The sequence below is a fragment of the Phycodurus eques genome, chromosome 9 (genome assembly GCF_024500275.1).
Source record: "Phycodurus eques isolate BA_2022a chromosome 9, UOR_Pequ_1.1, whole genome shotgun sequence".
Taxonomy (NCBI): Eukaryota; Metazoa; Chordata; class Actinopteri; order Syngnathiformes; family Syngnathidae; genus Phycodurus; species Phycodurus eques.
The window spans coordinates 29698652-29716693 of NC_084533.1; the positions used below are offsets into that span (position 1 = coordinate 29698652).

At 44.4% G+C, this 18042-nt stretch overlaps 1 protein-coding gene across 3 annotated transcripts in view; it reads right to left on the reverse strand.

The window, feature by feature from the left end:
- Positions 1-11018, reverse strand: part of rnf4 (ring finger protein 4) — a 12803-nt gene extending 1785 nt beyond the window's left edge. The window contains exons 1-7 of one of the 3 annotated variants that reach the window (XM_061685150.1): positions 10713-11018; positions 10570-10616; positions 10419-10461; positions 6960-7170; positions 5571-5653; positions 4004-4016; positions 3813-3930 (exon numbers count right to left, since the gene is read on the reverse strand). In XM_061685150.1, coding sequence (XP_061541134.1) covers positions 3813-3930; positions 4004-4016; positions 5571-5653; positions 6960-7170; positions 10419-10430 — 437 coding nt within the window. In that variant the 5' untranslated portion in view covers positions 10431-10461; positions 10570-10616; positions 10713-11018. The other 2 variants (XM_061685149.1, XM_061685148.1) reach the window with 2 other exon arrangements.
- Between the last annotated feature and the right edge of the window lie 7024 nt (positions 11019-18042).

Genomic DNA, 18042 nt, shown 5'->3' on the forward strand with positions numbered 1-18042 from the left:
TCAAGTGCCTGAGAATTACAGTCTCTCGGGCCCTGAAGTGGGCGATCAACATCAACTCCGTCCTCAAAAAGGCCCAGCAGAGGATGGACCTCTGTGGCTTCTGAGCAAGCACAGCCTGCCACAGGAGCTGTTCAGGCAGTTCGTCAGCGGTCATCGAATCAGTCCTGTGTTCTTCCATCACAGCCTGGTTTGGTGCTGCTACAAAAAAGGACAAACTCCGACTGCGACGGACAATCAAAACTGCTGAAAGGATTGTCGGTACCCCCCGACCCACCCTTGAGGACTTGCACGCTGCCAGAACTAAGACAAGAGCGTGCAAAATCCTCTTGGACCCTCCACTTCCTGGTCACCACCTCTTCCAGCTCCTTCCTTCAGGTAGGCGCTACCGAACAATGGAAACTAAAACAAGAAGACATGCCAACAGCTTCTTCCCTCTTAATGGCATAATTTCTTATACAGTTCACTTACAATTCCATTGCAGCATGCCGCCAATTTTATGTCTCGAGTTTGTTGTCACCTTTCTGTCGGGCCAATTGTACATTACTCGTGCACTCACTGTCGTAGTCTCGCCACGCTGCACTATTTGCATATCTGTTGTTGACCAATACTGGCCACTCATGTGCCTGAGTAGCATCTGCAACATTTGCACAATCAACACTGTCCCAGATTATCACACTACTAGTCACTTTAAACTCCATACATTTCTTACATACATTTGTTATTAACAAGTCGGCTTTTACTGTTGTGCTGGTTGCCATGGTAATGGACAGAAACTGCCACCTATGGTGATTAAGAGGAAGACTCTGCCTAAAGCAACGTTTCCAGCCGAAGCCATCGTTAAGACCAATCAAAAGGGCTGGATGGACGAGGAGAAAATGAGAGAGTTGCTGAGGGAGGTGTACGTAAAGAGACCGGATGTTTTTTGTTTTTACACGGGTCACCGTCCCTGTTGATCTGTGACTCCATGCGCGCCCATTCATAGCCGCTGCGAAAAACCAAGAACAGCAAATGAACTCGGAGCTTGCCATCATTCCGGGAGGCTTGACAAAGGAACTCCAACCGCTGGACATCGGTGTAAACAGGCGTTCAAAGTAAAGTTGCGAGCGGCGTGCGAGCGATGGATGAAAGATGGCGAACACAGCTTTACTAAGACTAGGAGGCAACGCCGGGCGTGTTACGCCACCATATGTGAATGGATTGTGGATGTCTGGGCTAAGGTATCCGCTTTGACCGTTGTCCGAGCTTTTGCGAAAGCCGGCATCATTGCCGAACAGCCCCCCGGCAACGAGACCGACTCCGACAATGACGAGAGGGAACCCGGCATGTTTGATGGAGAACTTACCCAGCTGTTCATATCGGATACAGACGATGAGGACTTTGATGGATTTGTGGATGAGGCTTGATCAAGAAATAACTTGAGTACATTGAGTTCGGTTGTACTTTATTGAAGTATTTAACAGTTTTGCTCCCGCTGCCTTTTTAAAAACATAAGCTAGCATGCATGCTAGCTTATGTTTTACCATGCCTGCGCCCAATAATACGGTGAGATAGAGAGTATACAGAGATAGACCCCGTAACTGAGACTGGGCCTTTTAATACGGTGCGCCTTATGGTCGTGAAAATACGGTAACCCCTACTCCATTTCTCTTCCCATCTACACCGTGGTAAAATCATTTGAACCCTGCCCCTATACTTCTGGCCTTACTGCCTTTCCACCTGGTCTCCTGGACACACAATATATCAACCTTTCTCCTAATCATCATGTCAACCAAATCCCGAGCTTTTCCTGTCACAGTCACGACATTCAAAGTCCCCTCATTCAGTTTTAGGCTCTGTGCTTTCTCTTCTCTTTCTGTCTAAGAACCCGCTTTCCACCTCTCCGTCTTTGACCCAGAGTAGTTGAATTTCCACCCTGCAGGTGAACGGCACGGTGGCGGACATTGTTAACCGAAGTGGAGACCGATCCGGTATGGAATTCTTTGGTTGAACGCTCATATTTGTTTGGTAAAGTTTGAAGGCGGATGCCTTTCCCGACGCAAGCCTCTGCATTTATGCGGTCTTGGGACCGGCCTACAGTTTGCACTGGTTTGTGCCCTCATAGGGCTATCATTGAAACGCATGAAAACTCTAAATGGTTGTTTGTTTATATGTGCCCTGCGTTTGGCTGGCGACCATTTCAGGGTGTATCCCGCCTCTCGCTCAGAGTCAGCTGGGATAGGCTCCAGCTGACCGGCGACCCGAGTGAGGATAAGCGGTACGGAAAATGGATGGATGTTTATGAGCTGGATTTGAGTTTTGTTCTCCATGTGGGTTCATAACCTTTGACATGCCTTTCAACTGGATTTGACGCGGTCATCTGGGAAGTGTCTAGATACTGAATTGGACTTGCGTTCACTATGTTGGACACATCTATAAATTGGATTGGACTTGTTTGCTACGCGTGATCTGTCTATGAGCTGGATTATGTTTCACGTGGGACATGTCTATGAACTGGAACTACAGTCCCCTCCAAAAGCATTGGAACGTCAAGGTCAATTTCTTTGTTTTTGTTGTATACTTAAGACATTTGGGTTTTCGATCAAAAGATGAATATGAGACAAAAGTTCAGAATTCCAACTTTCATTTCATGGTTTTACATCTAGATCGGCATGCCCAAAGTCCGGCCCGCGTCCAAATTTCCTCCGGCCCGAAGCATCATGTCATAAAATCAATAATATGTGGCCCGCCAGCACAGTTTACCACAGTAAACAATACAGACATACAAAAAAAAAAAAGCCATTTTATATTTCACCAGAGGGTGGCAGTAGACCTGTGGCCGCACTCTCGTTGTGTGACCCCTTTGTGAACTTTTACCCCTGTGGTATGTTTTTAGCCCATTTCTAAAATGGCAACTGAAACTAAAAAGAGGAAAGTTGACAACGAGGGCCGCAGTGTCCAGGACAAGTGAATTTCTTCACTGACATGCGAAACAACTGTGTTTGCCTAATTTGCCAAGAGGCTGTGGCTGTTTTCAAAGAATTGAATTACCAGACGAAACATGTTAACTACGACAAGCTACCGGCGAACAAACGCGCTGAAAAACTGAAGCCACTGGAAGCTGTTTTGATAGCACAGCAGCGCTTTTTCACAAGAGCCCGTGATTCAAATGAAAATTCTACAAAGGCGAGCTACGAGTCTCAGTGAATTGATTTTTTTGTGATGATCAAACCACAGTTTTCTCAAATTTCTGTCATCTTATTTGACTATACTATAGTCAAATCAGATGACTATATTATACATTATAATAATAGTATAATCACTATACTAGCTGCATAGCCACTATACTATTCTTTGTCAAAATGCACTGGGATGTGATTTGTTAAAACAAAATCAATAAATACATGTTTCAAAAAATTTCAGTCAACTTTTATAAAATAGTTAATTTGTATTTAATTTATTATTATGTTAACCTTTAACTATCCTGGTAATGCAATTGAAAACAGATTCTCATTTGCAATATCGACCTAGCTGCAGACAGCAAAGTGATATAGTTAAATATTTACATGTTAATTTACAATGTTAATGGTTCGAGGAATGTCAGGCCGAATGGTCGGCCCCCATACATTTTCATCTGACCAAATCTGGCCCTCTTTGCAAAAAGTTTGGACACCCCTGATCTAGATGTATTAAACAACTCAGGGCAGAGCACCTTTTTTTTGAAGTGGGACATGTCTATGAGTAGGTTCTAACTTATTTGTTTCATGTGGGATGTGTGTAAGAGCTGGATTTGGCATATTTTAGCTATGCAGGATGTGACTGGTGTTGTTTGTCACCTGGCAGAGCTCTGTGCCTGGAGCGAGGACAACACGTCGGCACCGGGTAGAGGGGTCACGTCGTCGTCATCACTGACAACGTAACTTTCCGCTGAGGAATTTCTCCTGCCGTCGAGACCTGATTGGAGGACACGGGCGGCATTACGGCAAGTCAACGTTCACGTCAAGTCCAAACGAAGGACGTGTTGTACCTTCATCCACCAGCTGAGGCAGCGCAGCGGCCACGTGTCAGGAACAAGAAGAAGAATAGTTAGCTTTAACTCTTCACTGGAGCACTACCATGCCAACTGATGCTAAGTAGTGATGCACCAAAATTTTAGCCGACGAAATCTTACAGGCGAAAATGACCCAAAAGTGCATTTTTGGTTTCGGACCAAAAAACCTTCGTCGCCGTAATAAAACAGACGAAACAGCATGTTTATTGCCCCTGCCGACGTGAGAGTGTCTACACGGAATAATTTCAAAAGATTTGTTATTAACAAGTAATGCCCAGTAGTTTAATTGACTGGAAGGTGACTATTGTACACCCATTCTACAGTCACAGTTTGATAATGACGTAGTGGATCACAAATCAACCAAAAATGTGAGAGTTAAATAACACACACATTCAACGAGCTAGTGGTAATATTAACAAAGATGAACGTCTTTATTTCTGCAATGAATTGTGGGAACCGCGCGGCTTTCCGTCATCATGCTAGCGGCTAGCCCAAAGTGGAGCATCCCAGCCTCGCCACTTTCCGCTGTGCCACCGCAGTTACTTACGAGCTACAGCTAAGGCGGCTAAATACAATGCCGAGCCGGCATGTATTTCCTAGCTGATGAAAACGAAAAACACGACGATGACGCCAGCCAGAGACTGCGCTCACTGGGTCTGAAGAGGCGGGACAAGTTGATCACAGAACCAAGTTGATCACAGAACCAATCAGAAAGATTCGACGAGGATGTCACGTAAGCCGCGAACATAGAGCTAGAAATTTTCACGGTGCGGTCTCGGTGAAACCCACACACATGCGACCCATTCATTCCAGCAAGTCACTCAAAATAAGATTTTGATGGATTACTCAGCACATACGAATCCGCTATTCGTTGAGTTTCCTGCTGTCGGTCATCGCTGCGTTCGATGCGTTAAACCAGACGTTATTGTGTTGCCCTTTGCCCGTTCGTTCACGTTCGGGCTGCACGATATTGGAACAAAAAAAGGACATTGCCATTTTCTTGAAACCTGTGATCCATATCGACGTGACGTGGGAATCGCTCGGCCACCCCGAGCTTCTACACTAGCAGGTGGGGTGATATGGACCAATCGGACCCAAGCTGTGTTTCCGTATTTAAATGTAGGATGGTGGGTGATCCAATCAGAGCAAAGCTCATTTGCATGTCGCATAATAAGAAATCTGACAAATCTCTCAATCTCAATCTCTCAAATGCCAGCCGGAAAAGACCGCTTAGAAAGCTTAAAAGGACATTCTGGGCATTTCTGATCAAAATGATTTTGCAAACCCGATTAAAGGTTAGGATCAAAGATTATCAAAAAATGGAGAGAAAGGGGAGCTTTAAGTATAAAAATATTTCAGAAATGTATTGGGATCAGAGTTTTTCTTCTAACATCATGCACATTTAATTCAGTGAGTCCTTCATGTACCACTAGAGGGAGCACACCTGGACCACACTGACTAATCGCCCAGCCCGTGTGAACGCTGATGTTTCCTTCCAGCAGCACATGCATGGTGCGTGTGTGTGTGTGTGTGTGTGTTTCACCAGCACAGAGTCGTTGTTGGTCAGGTCAACGACGTGCGACACTTCGGCCACCTCGGACGTCAGATCAACCACCTCCTCGATGCCTGAACAACAAGAGGTTTAACGATTAATCGACAACAAAGCTAGGGCTGACGGGAGGCAGGGAGAAAAAACAAAACCGAATTACTGTGATAAGTCGATTTCAACAATAGGTGGACACAGATCTCTCTGTCCTGAAGTTCCGCCGGCGCTATACAAGCCACCTTCTACACAGACATATCCACATATTAGACTGTACATCGATCTGATCGGCTTGATCGGTATCGGCTGATAAGTAGCATTTTAAGCTGATCGGCTTTGTCACAATTCGCTCCAGCATCACCATCATACACAGTATATTTGAATCCAAAAGCTGGTTTATTTTTAGTCTGGTCGCGTCTTTTGATCTAGTACTGTAAATATCTGACCGTCAAAGTTGTTTTTAAAGAAAACAAGACGGCGGTGTGGGACAGACTACACGTAATGCCTGGATCAGACTACAAGACAAATTTGGTCTTTCACAATTGCACTGTCGGACTACTGCAATAAAATCTTGTATTCCGATTGCACCGCATCCCGTCTTTTACCATTACTGGAGTTTATCTTGTCAACTCAAACACGACCAGATACACTCGTTACAATAACGACGACAACAACAATGGATCGCGTCGTGTGTATAATAAGAACAAAATGGGGAAAAGCGTGTGCTGGTGGTCACCAGTGCTCGGGAGGGGACGTTCATTTAAGGATTGCTTGAGGTATGTTCACGTACTTTTAATATGATACGGCTCGCAAGCAGGCAACAAAATGTTATGTAGCCTAGCAAGCTAGTGCTATCACTAACAGTTGTACGTAAACATGCCAGCGTTATATCGAATCATGCTCTAAAGTTTCAGTGTGTGTGTGTGAAGTAATTTTATTACAATAAAGTAGTTTAATTACAGTAAGTTAGCAGCCATTATTTGTGTCTGGTTGCAATGTTGGATTGACCTGACTGATTAGAATACATGACCTGAATAGAGAATACTTTTGAAGATACTCAGTATACAGGCTTCATCCCAGGCCTCGTGGATCTTGTTAATCTTTGCATCCTACTGAGGGGTGGGGGCGTATAAATTGGATTACCCAATTATTAGTTAAAAGGGGGGAAATATATATATATATATATATTTTTTTTTTTTTTACTTGGTTAGTCAATAAAATACCTAAAGGATAATTGATGCTAAAAAGATTCGATAGTGACAGCCCTAAACTAATCGATTATCAAATTACTCATCGATTTTTGATAATCACTTAATCATTTATTAGAGACTTTGTTGAACTTGTTCACCCGGCGCTCGATTGCGAACGCTGACGGTTCATGTGACTCACCGTCCTCTTGGCCGTCCATCACGTCGATGGTCTCGGTGGAGGCCGGGAGGTGCGGGGCCCGGCTCCCTCTGGGGCTGCTTCTTCGTCTGTTGACTGTCGCTCTGCTACCATAAGCCCTTCTGTCGCCGTTGGCGGCCCTGCTAGCGCCGGCGCGGGGTTTGGTGGTGACGGACACGAGCGGGCTCTCCACGGCCCTTCGCTTCCTCTCCGCCTACACACGTGCGCACACGTGATATAAAATGTACAAGCTTTCCATTTGCACTCTTCAAAAAAAAAAAAAAAAAAAAAAAAAAAAAAAAAAAAAAAAAAGCACGCCAATTCAAAACGGACGTCCTGCTTTTTCAATTCTCAATTTAAACAAACTGCAAGCTGTCCTCATACGTGTGTGGAACATTTTGATCAAAACAGCCCGAGGACCAAGAACTTTAGACTGGGCTGCAACTAACCATTATGTGGATCATCCATTCATCAATCAGTAAGGTTTAATCAAGGGGGGGGGGGGGGGAATTAATCCATCCCTTTCTTCAAAAACAGGACATTATTTCAAATTGACAGTGAACAAACTGGACAAACATAAAGTGATGATGATTCAATTCCTGGTTCTGTCAATGTTGATCATTTCCCAAAACTGAGAAATCTGTCAAAATCCAAAGCCTGCTTGGAAAGGCCACTAAACCACAGTATAAATCAGCAAGAATTTTGAAAATTAGGATTGCTTCTCAAGAAATTGAGCTTTTGTGTGTGTTGGGGGGGGGGGGGGGGTTGTTAACGGCCTTTTTGGGGAACGCCATTGTGTTATATCGTGTATGTTGTGTTTCCCCTAAATTGGCTGTACTGGGACGGGCAGCCCAGGTAAATTGACAGTAGAACCCCCCTCCGTCCCCCAAAAACAACAAACAAAAAAGCATGCTCATACTGTGAGAAAAAATACAAAAGACATTGTGGTACTGGGGACTAAAGATATAATTTTGGCAATTATGATACACCTGCCATAAATGTAATTGGTAATAATTCCTAGGTCGTCATAAGTTGATTCAATTCTAAAGTACAATAATTATATTTTAAAGTTCCAAATCCCTGTGCCTTAAAATACACACACTATGATCAGTTATTATGCACACATAAAATATTCTAAAAATATTAAAGAAATCTGAGGTTGTTTTGTAAAATATATATATTTTTTTTAATTCTAAACAGTTTCCTAATGCATTTGATTTGCTTTGCATTTAATCAAAGGGAACAACTTATTTATTATTAAATCATGGTATGGTATAGTTAATTAGGCTTTATACGGCTCCTGAACAACAGTGAGTTTGACAGCTGTGGTTTAGGAGGATGCAGAATGGCGATAAACTGTACTTGTTAGAGTACTTTAAATGCACTGTACTTTTTGCACTGAGAAAACACCCTGCAGTAAAGTAGCAGATGTTTTTGCTGTTGTTTTGGCAGTGGATGTGGCAAAATTAGCACACACACAATCAAGTCTGGTCAGCAAACAGCTTCTTCATGAAGTCATTTAAGTAAATAAAGCAAATTGTCATGGGTGTGTGTTCCGGTTTTTGTCTTCCCCCTGTTTCACACACACCTGCTCCTGAGAGCATCTTCACCACCTGTGCCTCATTCACCCTAATTACCCCTTGCATTTAACCTCGTGTTTCATTCTCTCTCGTCGCCAGTTCGTTGTACCTTGTCGTCGCGTTCCATCATTCCTTCTTTCCACGTCACAGACTCACCTCACAGTAACACGAGACCCTGTTCCGATTATCGACCTCTCCTTCTTGCCTCATGTTTTTGGATACGGTAGCCTTTTTTGGATTGCCTGCCTGTGTACGGACCTATGCCCGTATATTAAACCTCTTTTTTGATACTGTCCATTTGTTTTGGAGTCGTGCATTTTTGGGTCCTATCCTCTGTTCTGTTCATGACACAAATAATGTTTCTGTAGGGCCCAATGTTGTTTTTGTGCCAGTTAAAAATTTAAATGGTGGCAGGGGTGTGTCGACTCCCATATTTTTTTTGATTTGATGTTCATGCACTGATTTAAAATAAAACAAATTTAAAAAGTCTTTACTCGAGTAGTTTTTCCATTGAGTACTTTCTTACTCTTACTTTTATTTGAGTCCTATTATTGTAATGTAACAGTACTCTTACTTGAGTACAATATTTGGCTACTCTACCCAGCTCTGGCCGTCCGGCCATGAGTAGCCATCATAAAATACAATCAACACGCAAGATCAATAGCGAGAGCGAAAGAGAAATGCATCGTCATTTGTAGACTGATGATAACGTCGCAGCGTCTTAAGAGCGACTAGCTCAAAGCCCAATTCTGAGGGATGTTTTTCATTATTTATTTTTGTTTCTATGCCACTCCTTCAAATACGTCTACATGTAAAAACGGCCACTGGTGCTAAAACGTTTGGTTTGCGTTTGAAGTGCTCAATCCATGGTTTTTTTTTTTTTTTTTTTTTTTAAAGATGGATACAAGTTGTAGCAGACAGCAGCTCTTGTTTCTATGTGAATTCTTCATACGAGGGAATTACAATAATATAAATTTGTTGTATATAGCTCCAATATGTTGTGTTGATTCAGTTTGTTGCGAGTCAACTAGCGTGGACACGCCTACTTGCCGACGTCCAATGAGAGTTTACTCGCGCTCGGGGTGTGCGAATCCAGCAGTCGGCCCCTCGACGAGCGTCACTCTCTGTCGCGCAATCAGAGTAGTGACGGACGAGATTTTCCGACGAACACTGTACACCGCTACTGATGGCGTACAACTTGCGACCTAGTTTTAATCGCGAATTTGAAATTTCTCAATTGACCGAGTACACGTGTTCCAAATCCTGGACAACATTTGCCTCAGAAACTTTTCTAATCCAAAAAATCTGCTTCTGCCAAGAGAGATGTCAATTCTTCAATTCGCACGCACAATTTTTGGACACAGCGCTGGCCACTCACTTGTGATGTTACGCTAACATTTTCCGTCACTTCCAATGCTAATTTCATGACTTTTATCAACTCCAAATACATCTCAAATATCCTCTATCTATTCCTTCCCGTGTATTCTGACTTTTTAAGTGCCACATCACCTGACCGCCTTCTGCAAACTGTTTGGCTCTTTACCATTATTTAGAAAATCTGGGCCTCCAGCTTTCTATCATTACTTAAAAGTTCCTCATTATTACATGGTGTCCGTTTCTGTGTTTAGCGAGACTTTTGAAATTCGGATAAAGAAACTCAGATTCAACTACAAAAGTGGTGCATTTTCACCAGCTTTATAGATTCCTAACTTTATTCATATTTGTTACAGGAAACGTATACTTGTAGCACTAGAATCGCCTTGAAAAGATCTGTCTGATAATGTTCGTCCCGAGTAACCCAATTAATCTTTGACATTTTAGAACGTGATCATCAAACTGATGTTTTATCGTGTTGACGTGTTTGGAGCGTGCGGCAACTTACAGTGTTGCTCATAGCAGAGGCACGACGACAGCAGCAAGACACTCTAGGACAAGACAAGATACATGATGATAACAATCATTCAACATGTTGACGTCATCATTGTTGACCACAAATCACACTAAACACGTCAACGCTTGTTCTTGCCATTCACTTGCTAGCCAGCTCATCCAAATCGCGGCCTTGAGCGAGTCTCCGAAGCTGTAAACGTTCAGCAGTGCAACGAGAAAAACACCAAAAAGTTTGAGAGATGACAGCAGCTCAGCTGAGGTGGTGGTTAGGATTAGCATCGCTCACCGCCGGTGTCGCTACTCTCCTCGCTAGCACTTAGCACACTTAGCTTCCTTGTCTCCTTCCGCTCGTCGTCGTCGGCAGCGGCGGGCGTCCAAATTTGAGTTTGAACGTCGAAAGCGGCTGACGTCATGAGACGGTCACGTTAAAAGTGCAACATTTGAACGTCAAAGCAAAAAAAGCAAAGAGGACACAAACACCTCCGACCGCTTGCTGATGCTGATGCTAATGCTGGCGAAATCCGGCCGGCTCACGTTCGCAGTCTTGTTGCCGACCCGGAGAGCGCCGCCCTGCCGGACTGGTGGAAGGAGCCGCCGGAAGCTACTTGACTGACCAGATGTGCGTCATATCCCCGGAAGTCGTACAATACGTGCATGCACAGGCAGCCACAGATATGAAAACAAAACTACACCCATTACAGAATTTTTCATTTGATTTGATTTAATTTTAACTTTGTGTGTATTTGTCCTTTCATTTGTTGTTTATACAACATTTGTTTTATTGGATTTATAGTGTAATATTGCTAAATAAAGGTATGTATAGCAGCCTTGCTAAGTGATGTGTCGACGTGGCGGCCATGTTGGTGGGGACGACGTTTACATCAAAGGCAATGCACGGACGTTGAAATTAGGTCAAAACTTTGTTGTCAATGTCAAAGCGTGTCCTACCAATATATTCACCTCTACCTTTCTTGTAGAAACAATTCCTATATACTATTAAACACATTTTAAATTCGTATCCGCTATGTACATGTTATTCTTTGCATATAGCGAGGGAACACTGTAGACCATAGGTGTCAAACTCAAGGCCCGGGGGCCAGATGCAGCCCGCCACATGATTTTGTGTGGCCTACGAAAGCAAATCACTACATTGTTTCTAGGTAAAATCTGTTCCAAAATTACAAATTCTCATCTCTTTTAAAAATGTTGAGTTCCAACACACTTTATATTTATATATAAATGTTGAGTAAACCAACACACTTTATATTACATATTTAGAAATATTAAGACATGAAAAAAATAAGTTATAAGTTTTCCTTGGCTTTGTATGTCAAAACTACTTATCCAACATGTTTTTTGTGTATACTGTATGTAATGATGAAGCGATTATACATTTGTGTGGTTGCAGTCATAACAGCCCTCTAAGAGAAACCATAATTATTGTGTGGCCCGCCACAAAAATAAGTTTGACACCACTGCTGTACACATTAATAATCATTCCAATTCTCTCATTTCCAAGATGAATGTAAATGTGCGTTTATGCAGCAACATAAATAAGAATGAACATATGCATACAGTATCAACAAGAAAATAGGAACATAAGTCAGACCATCATATTTCAAAACTTAAGAGTAGTAAAGCACAAATGCTCATTATCAGAATCATCTTTATTTGCCAAGAATGTCAAAAAGCCACAAGCAATTTGTCTCCGGTAGTTGGAGCTGCTCTAGTACGACAACAGACAGTCAATTGACAGGGGGGTACCAACAATCTTTTCAGCAGTTTTGATTGTCCATTGGAGTCGGAGTTTGTCCTTTTTTGTAGCAGCACCAAACCAGACTGTGATGGAAGAACACAGGGCCGATTTGATGACCGCTGTGTAGAACTGCCTCAGCAGGTCCTGTGGCAGGCCGTGCTTCCTCAGAAGCCGCAGGAAGTACATCCTCTGCTGGGCCTTTTTGAGGACGGAGGTGATGTTGATCGCCCACTTCAGCTCCCGAGAGACTGTAATTCCCAGGAACTTGAAGGTCTCGACGGTTGATACAGGGCAGTAGGACAGCGTGAGGGGCAGCTGTGGCAAAGGATGCCTCCTGAAGTCCACAAACAAGTCACAGTCTCTACAGTCTCGAGCGTGTTCAGCTCCAGGATGCGTCAACCGCATCACAGCTCCAGCCGCTCCACTTCCTGTCGCTACACCGTCTTTGATGAGGCCGATGACAGTGGTGTCGTCTGCAAACGTCAGGAGTTTGACAAGCCAGGTGTGTTGAGGTGCAGTCCTTTGTGTTGAGAGAGAAGAGCAGCAGAGGGAGAACACATCCTTGGGGCACCCCAGTGCTGGTGCTGCGTGTAGATAAGGTGGTGTCCCTCAGCCTCACCTGCTGTGTCCTGCCCGTCAGGAAGCTGTAAATCCACCGGCAGATGGCAGGCGAGTTGCTGAGCTGGAGAAGCTTGGAGGAGAGGAGTTCGGGGATGACGGTGTCGAACGCAGAGGTGAAGACCACGAACAGGATCCTCACGTAGGTCCCTGTGCTATGGAGGTGTTCTGGGATGAAGTGCAGTCCCGTGTTGACAGCATCATCCACAGACCTGTTTGCTCGGTAGACAAACTGCAGGGGGTCCAGCAGGGACCAGTGACGCTCTTGAGGTGGTCCAGCACGAGGCGTTCAAAGGACTTCATGACCACAGATGTCAAGGTGACAGGCCTGTAGTCATTTAGACCCGAGATTGAATGTTTCTTGGGGACTGGGATGACGGTGGATTGTACTTCGCACAGTTCCAGAGAGCCATTGAAGACTGGAGTGAGCTGGTCCCTGCAGACTTTGAGGCAGGATGGGGACACAAGGTCTGGACCTGCCGCTTTGTTGACCTTTTGCTGTTTGAAAATGCACCTCACCTCCTGTTCGTGGATGGGGGAGTCAGAGGTGTGAAAGTGTCCTTTTCAAATCTGCAGTGTGTGTTTAAGTTGTCGGCTAGTACTTTATTGTTCTCAGCTTGGGGAGGGGGGGAATTCGTAATTGGTTAGCGATTGTAATGCATGCCAGACTGATTTAGAGTCGTTAGCGGTAATCAGTTTTTCTCACTTTACTGAATAATTATCTTTGCGATGATAATTTGAACGAGTGATTAGCACATCTGCCTCACAGTTCTGGCGGGGCCGGGATTTGAACCCCCGATTATACAGAGCCCTATCCCCGCTTCGAAATGCGTCCTCTTTGAACCACGGCTTGTTACAGTGAACCACGGCTTGTTGTTATGGAATGTGCGAAATGACTTTGTTGGTACACACACCTCTTCACAGAAACTAATATAGGATGTCACAGTGTCCGTATATTCATCCAGGCTGCCAGTTGAATGTTCCAAGACACTCCAGTCTGTGCAGTCTAAACAGCTTTGAAGTTCTAGCTTTGCTTCGTTGGTCCACTTCTTCACTGTTTTCACCGTAGGCTTTGCGCATTTACGTTCTTGCCTGTATGTTGGTATTAAGTGAATTAAGCAGTGATCAGACGAGCCCAGTGCTGTGCGAGGTTTGGCACGGTATGGGTTATTTATGCTCTAAAATCTTATTTTCCCTGGTTGGACAGTCAATGTGCTGCTTGTATTTAGGGAGTTTGTGGTTGAGTTTATCTTTGCTATAAAGTCCCCAAGAATTATGAGGGGGAGTCTGGGTGCTTTTTTTCAATTTTGTTTACTTGTTAGCAGTGCTGCGTACGTATATTGTTGTATGAACTTTTAAAGCAAAGCAAAGGTATTTATATAGCGCATTTCAAACACAAGGTAGCTCAATGTGCTTTACATGATTAAAAGCATTTCAAAACAAAGGAAAAAAAAAAAAACAGCTTATGAACATTTCAAACAAAAATGCAGCCCTATGGGGGGCACAAGTCAGTGCAAACTGTAGGCCGGTCCCAAGCCCGGATAAATGCAGAGGGTTGCGTCAGGAAGGGCATTGATATATGATTGATATATTGTGTCTCCAGGAGACCAGGTGGGAAGGCAGTAAGACTAGAGGTTTAGGGGCAGGGTTTAAATTATTTTACCATGGTGTAGATGGGAAGAGAAATGGAGTCGGGGTTATTTTAAAAGAAGAGTTGGCTAAGAAAATCTTGGAGGTGAAAAGAGTACCAGATCGAGTGATGAGGCTGAAACTTGAAATTGAGGTAATGTGATTAGTGGCTATACCCCACAGGTAGGATGGGACCTAGAGGTGAAAGAGGAATTCTGGAAGGAGCTAGACAAAGTAGTTCTGAGCATCCCAGAGAGAGAGTCGTGATTGGTGCCGATCGTAATGGACATGTTGGTGAAGGAAACGGGGATGATGAAGAAGTCGTGGGTAAGTACGGCATCCAGGAAAGGAGCTTCGAGGGAGAGATGGTGGTAGACTTTGCAAAAAGGATGCAAATGGCTGTAGTGAACACTTTCTTCCAGAAGAGGCGGGAACATAGGCTGACCAACAAGAGCGGAGGTAGAAGCACGCAGGTGGATTACATCTTGTGCAGATGTCATCTGAAGGTGGTTACCGACTGTAAGGTAGTGGTAGGGGAGAGTGTGGCTAGACAGCATAGGATGGTGGTGTGGAGGAAGATTAGGAAGACAAAGGCAGAGAAGAGAACCATGTGGTGGAAGCTGAGACAGGACGAGTGTTGTGCAGCTTTTCGGGAAGAGGTGAGACGAGCTCTCGGTGCACAGGAGGAGCTTCCGGAAGACTGGACCGCTGCAGCCAAGGTGATCAGAGAGGCAGGCAGGAGAGTACTTGGTGTATCTTCTGGCAGGAAAGGAGAGAAGGAGACTTGGTGGTGGAACCCCACAGTACAGGAAATCATACAAGGAAAGAGGTTAGCTAAGAAGAAGTAGGACACTGAGAGGACGGAGGAGAGGCGAAAGGAATACATTGAGATGCGACACAGGGCAAAGGCCAAACAAGAGGCATATGATGACATGTATGCCAGGTTGGACACTAAAGAAGGAGAAAAGGATCTATACAGGCTGGCCAGACAGAGGGATAGAGATGGGAAGGATGTGCAGCAGGTTAGGTTGATTAAGGATAGAGATGGAAATATGTTGACTGGTGCCAGCAGTGTGCTAGCTAGATGGAAAGAATACTTCGAGGTGTTGATAAATGAGGAAAATGAGAGAAAGGGAGAGTAGAAGAGGCAAGTGTGGTGGACCAGGAAGTGGCAATGATTAGCAAAGGGGAAGTTAGAAAGGCATTAAAGACGATGAAAAATGGAAAGGCGGTTGGTCCTGATGACATTCCTGTGGAGGTATGGAAGCATCTAGGAGAGGTGGCTGTGGAGTTTTTGAGCAGCTTGTTCCATAGAATTCTAGTGCGTGAGAAGATGCCTGAGGAATGGAGGAAAAGAGTACTGGTGCCCATTTTTAAAGAACAAAGGTGATGTGCAGAGCTGTGGCAACTAAAGAGGAATAAAGTGGATGAGCCACACAATGAAGTTATGGGAAAGAGTAGTGGACGCTAGACTCAGGACAGAAGTGAGTATTTGCGAGCAACAGTCTGGTTTCATGCCTAGAAAGAGTACCACAGATGCATTATTTGCCTTGAGAATTGACACCTTTCCCGAGTCAGTACTCAACCTTGTATCATTTAGCACTGTGATAAGAACAGATTCTGTACTGTGATGAGTTCGGAAACCTGATTGAAGTTTGTCAAAAAGTCCATTTAAGTTCAAGAAATTGCTGAGTTGATTAAGAATAACTTTCTCAACAATTTTGGCTATGAAAGGGAGATTTGGTATGGGTCTATAGCTTGCTAACATGGACGTGTCCAGCGTTCTACTTTTTCGAAGAGGCTTAATGGCAGAGCTGCTTTAGGAAACTCGTCTGATTGAAGTGAGCAATTGATTATTTGCTGCAAATCAGCTAGCAGACTTCACTTCACAATAGCTTTGAAAAAGTCCGATGGTGTGGAGTCAAGACAGCTCGATGGTTTCAGCTGCTGAACAGTTTTCTCTACAGTTTTTTGGTCAACTATCAAAATCTGACAGTTCATCAACTGTCTCAACATTCACAGTTTGTGGCACAGCCACATATACTAACACGTGAGCACAGAAAACTATGAATTTTGTGCTTCCAGAATTCAAATACAATGAATGGAGTTAGCAACCAAGCAGGATGACATATAGAATTTGTCTTCATTTCATTTCTTTTCCCAAAAGTGAAAATAAGCGAGTCTCACCGAAGACACTTTGGACTTTTTGCTCACAACTTTTGATTTTAAAGAGCTGCAGCTGATCATAATAATGACCCAAACTCATTCGCCCACACTAACCCCGGGCCGGCCGGGTTAGGGTTAGGGAAAGTAACCCGACTGAAGTTCTGACCAGACGGGAACGTCTGCGGTGGGGCAGAAGGATGAGAACGCATTTCACAAGGTTGCCAAACGAGACAAAACGTGAGCACGGAAATGTCCAAAGTGACAAAAGTTGTCGTGTGCAGTTCGCGACGGCCAACAGATGCCAAAAGATTGACTTCTCTTTTTAACCTCCACTTCTTTCCAAAACCCAAATGAAGAGAGTAGAACGTGCGGGCCGGATGTCGAGAACATGGCGGCAAGTAGTCACACTAGCAACCCTTCCAAAGGCGCACCAAGATTTTTTACAATTGCTTATTGGACAGCACATCTGCCTCCCAGTTCTGAGGACCGGGCTTCAAATGCCGGCCCCGCCTGTGTGGAGTTTGCATGTTCTCCCCGTGCCGACGTGCCCTTTCTCCAGGTACTCCGGTTTCCTCCCACATCCCAAAAACATGCGTGGTAGCTTCATTGAAGACTCTAAATTGCCCGTAGGTGTGAATGTGTGTCCGAATGGTTGTTTGTTTATATGTGGCCTGCGATTGGCTGGCGACCAGTTCAGGGTGTACCCCACCTCTCGGCCGAAGATGGCTGGCATAGGCTCCGGTACGCCCGCGACCCGACTGAGGATAAAGCGGTACAGAAAATGGATGGATGCTTATTCGACAAATGATTTTAGTTCTTGGACAAAAAAATCATCTTGCAATATTAAGTACAAAATATGTATGTGAAGAGCAGGTATTATTTTTGTCCACTTGGGGTCGCCATCATCTCATTCTACAGCAAAACTCGACATGGTACGGCCCTCGGGCCATCTGGCCCGTCAGCAGTCTCTGAGCGCCCCGCTCAGTGTTCATCAATTCAAAAGCAAACATCGACTATGCACTGCTTTTATTTTGAAAGCGACACCGCTGGCTGCCGGCAGTGTTGCCAACATCTCGGCTACATTTGGTGACTTCTTCGACCTCTCTCGCAACTCTTTATTTTTAAAGAGGGAAACCAACGAAAATACCCAAAAAGTTGCCCGTGGGTCCATTTGGTCTGAGAATCCGGATGACGATCGGTTTTACGACTCGGCAGTCGGTGCTCATAATCCCAGCACGCTTCAAAGTCACCCAAAAAAATTGAAATCAGGCTTGAAAATGGGGCAGAATTGAGACATTCTCCCAGCTTTCGGACATTGTAGGCGTGTCGCGCAATGCTCCGAAAACCCCGCCTTCCCGCTCAACTTAGATCTGTCAATCAAATACATGAATGCCCAGCGACGCACGCTCTCACAGGCTGCAGAGAGGCATTCTGAACCCGCGCCGCC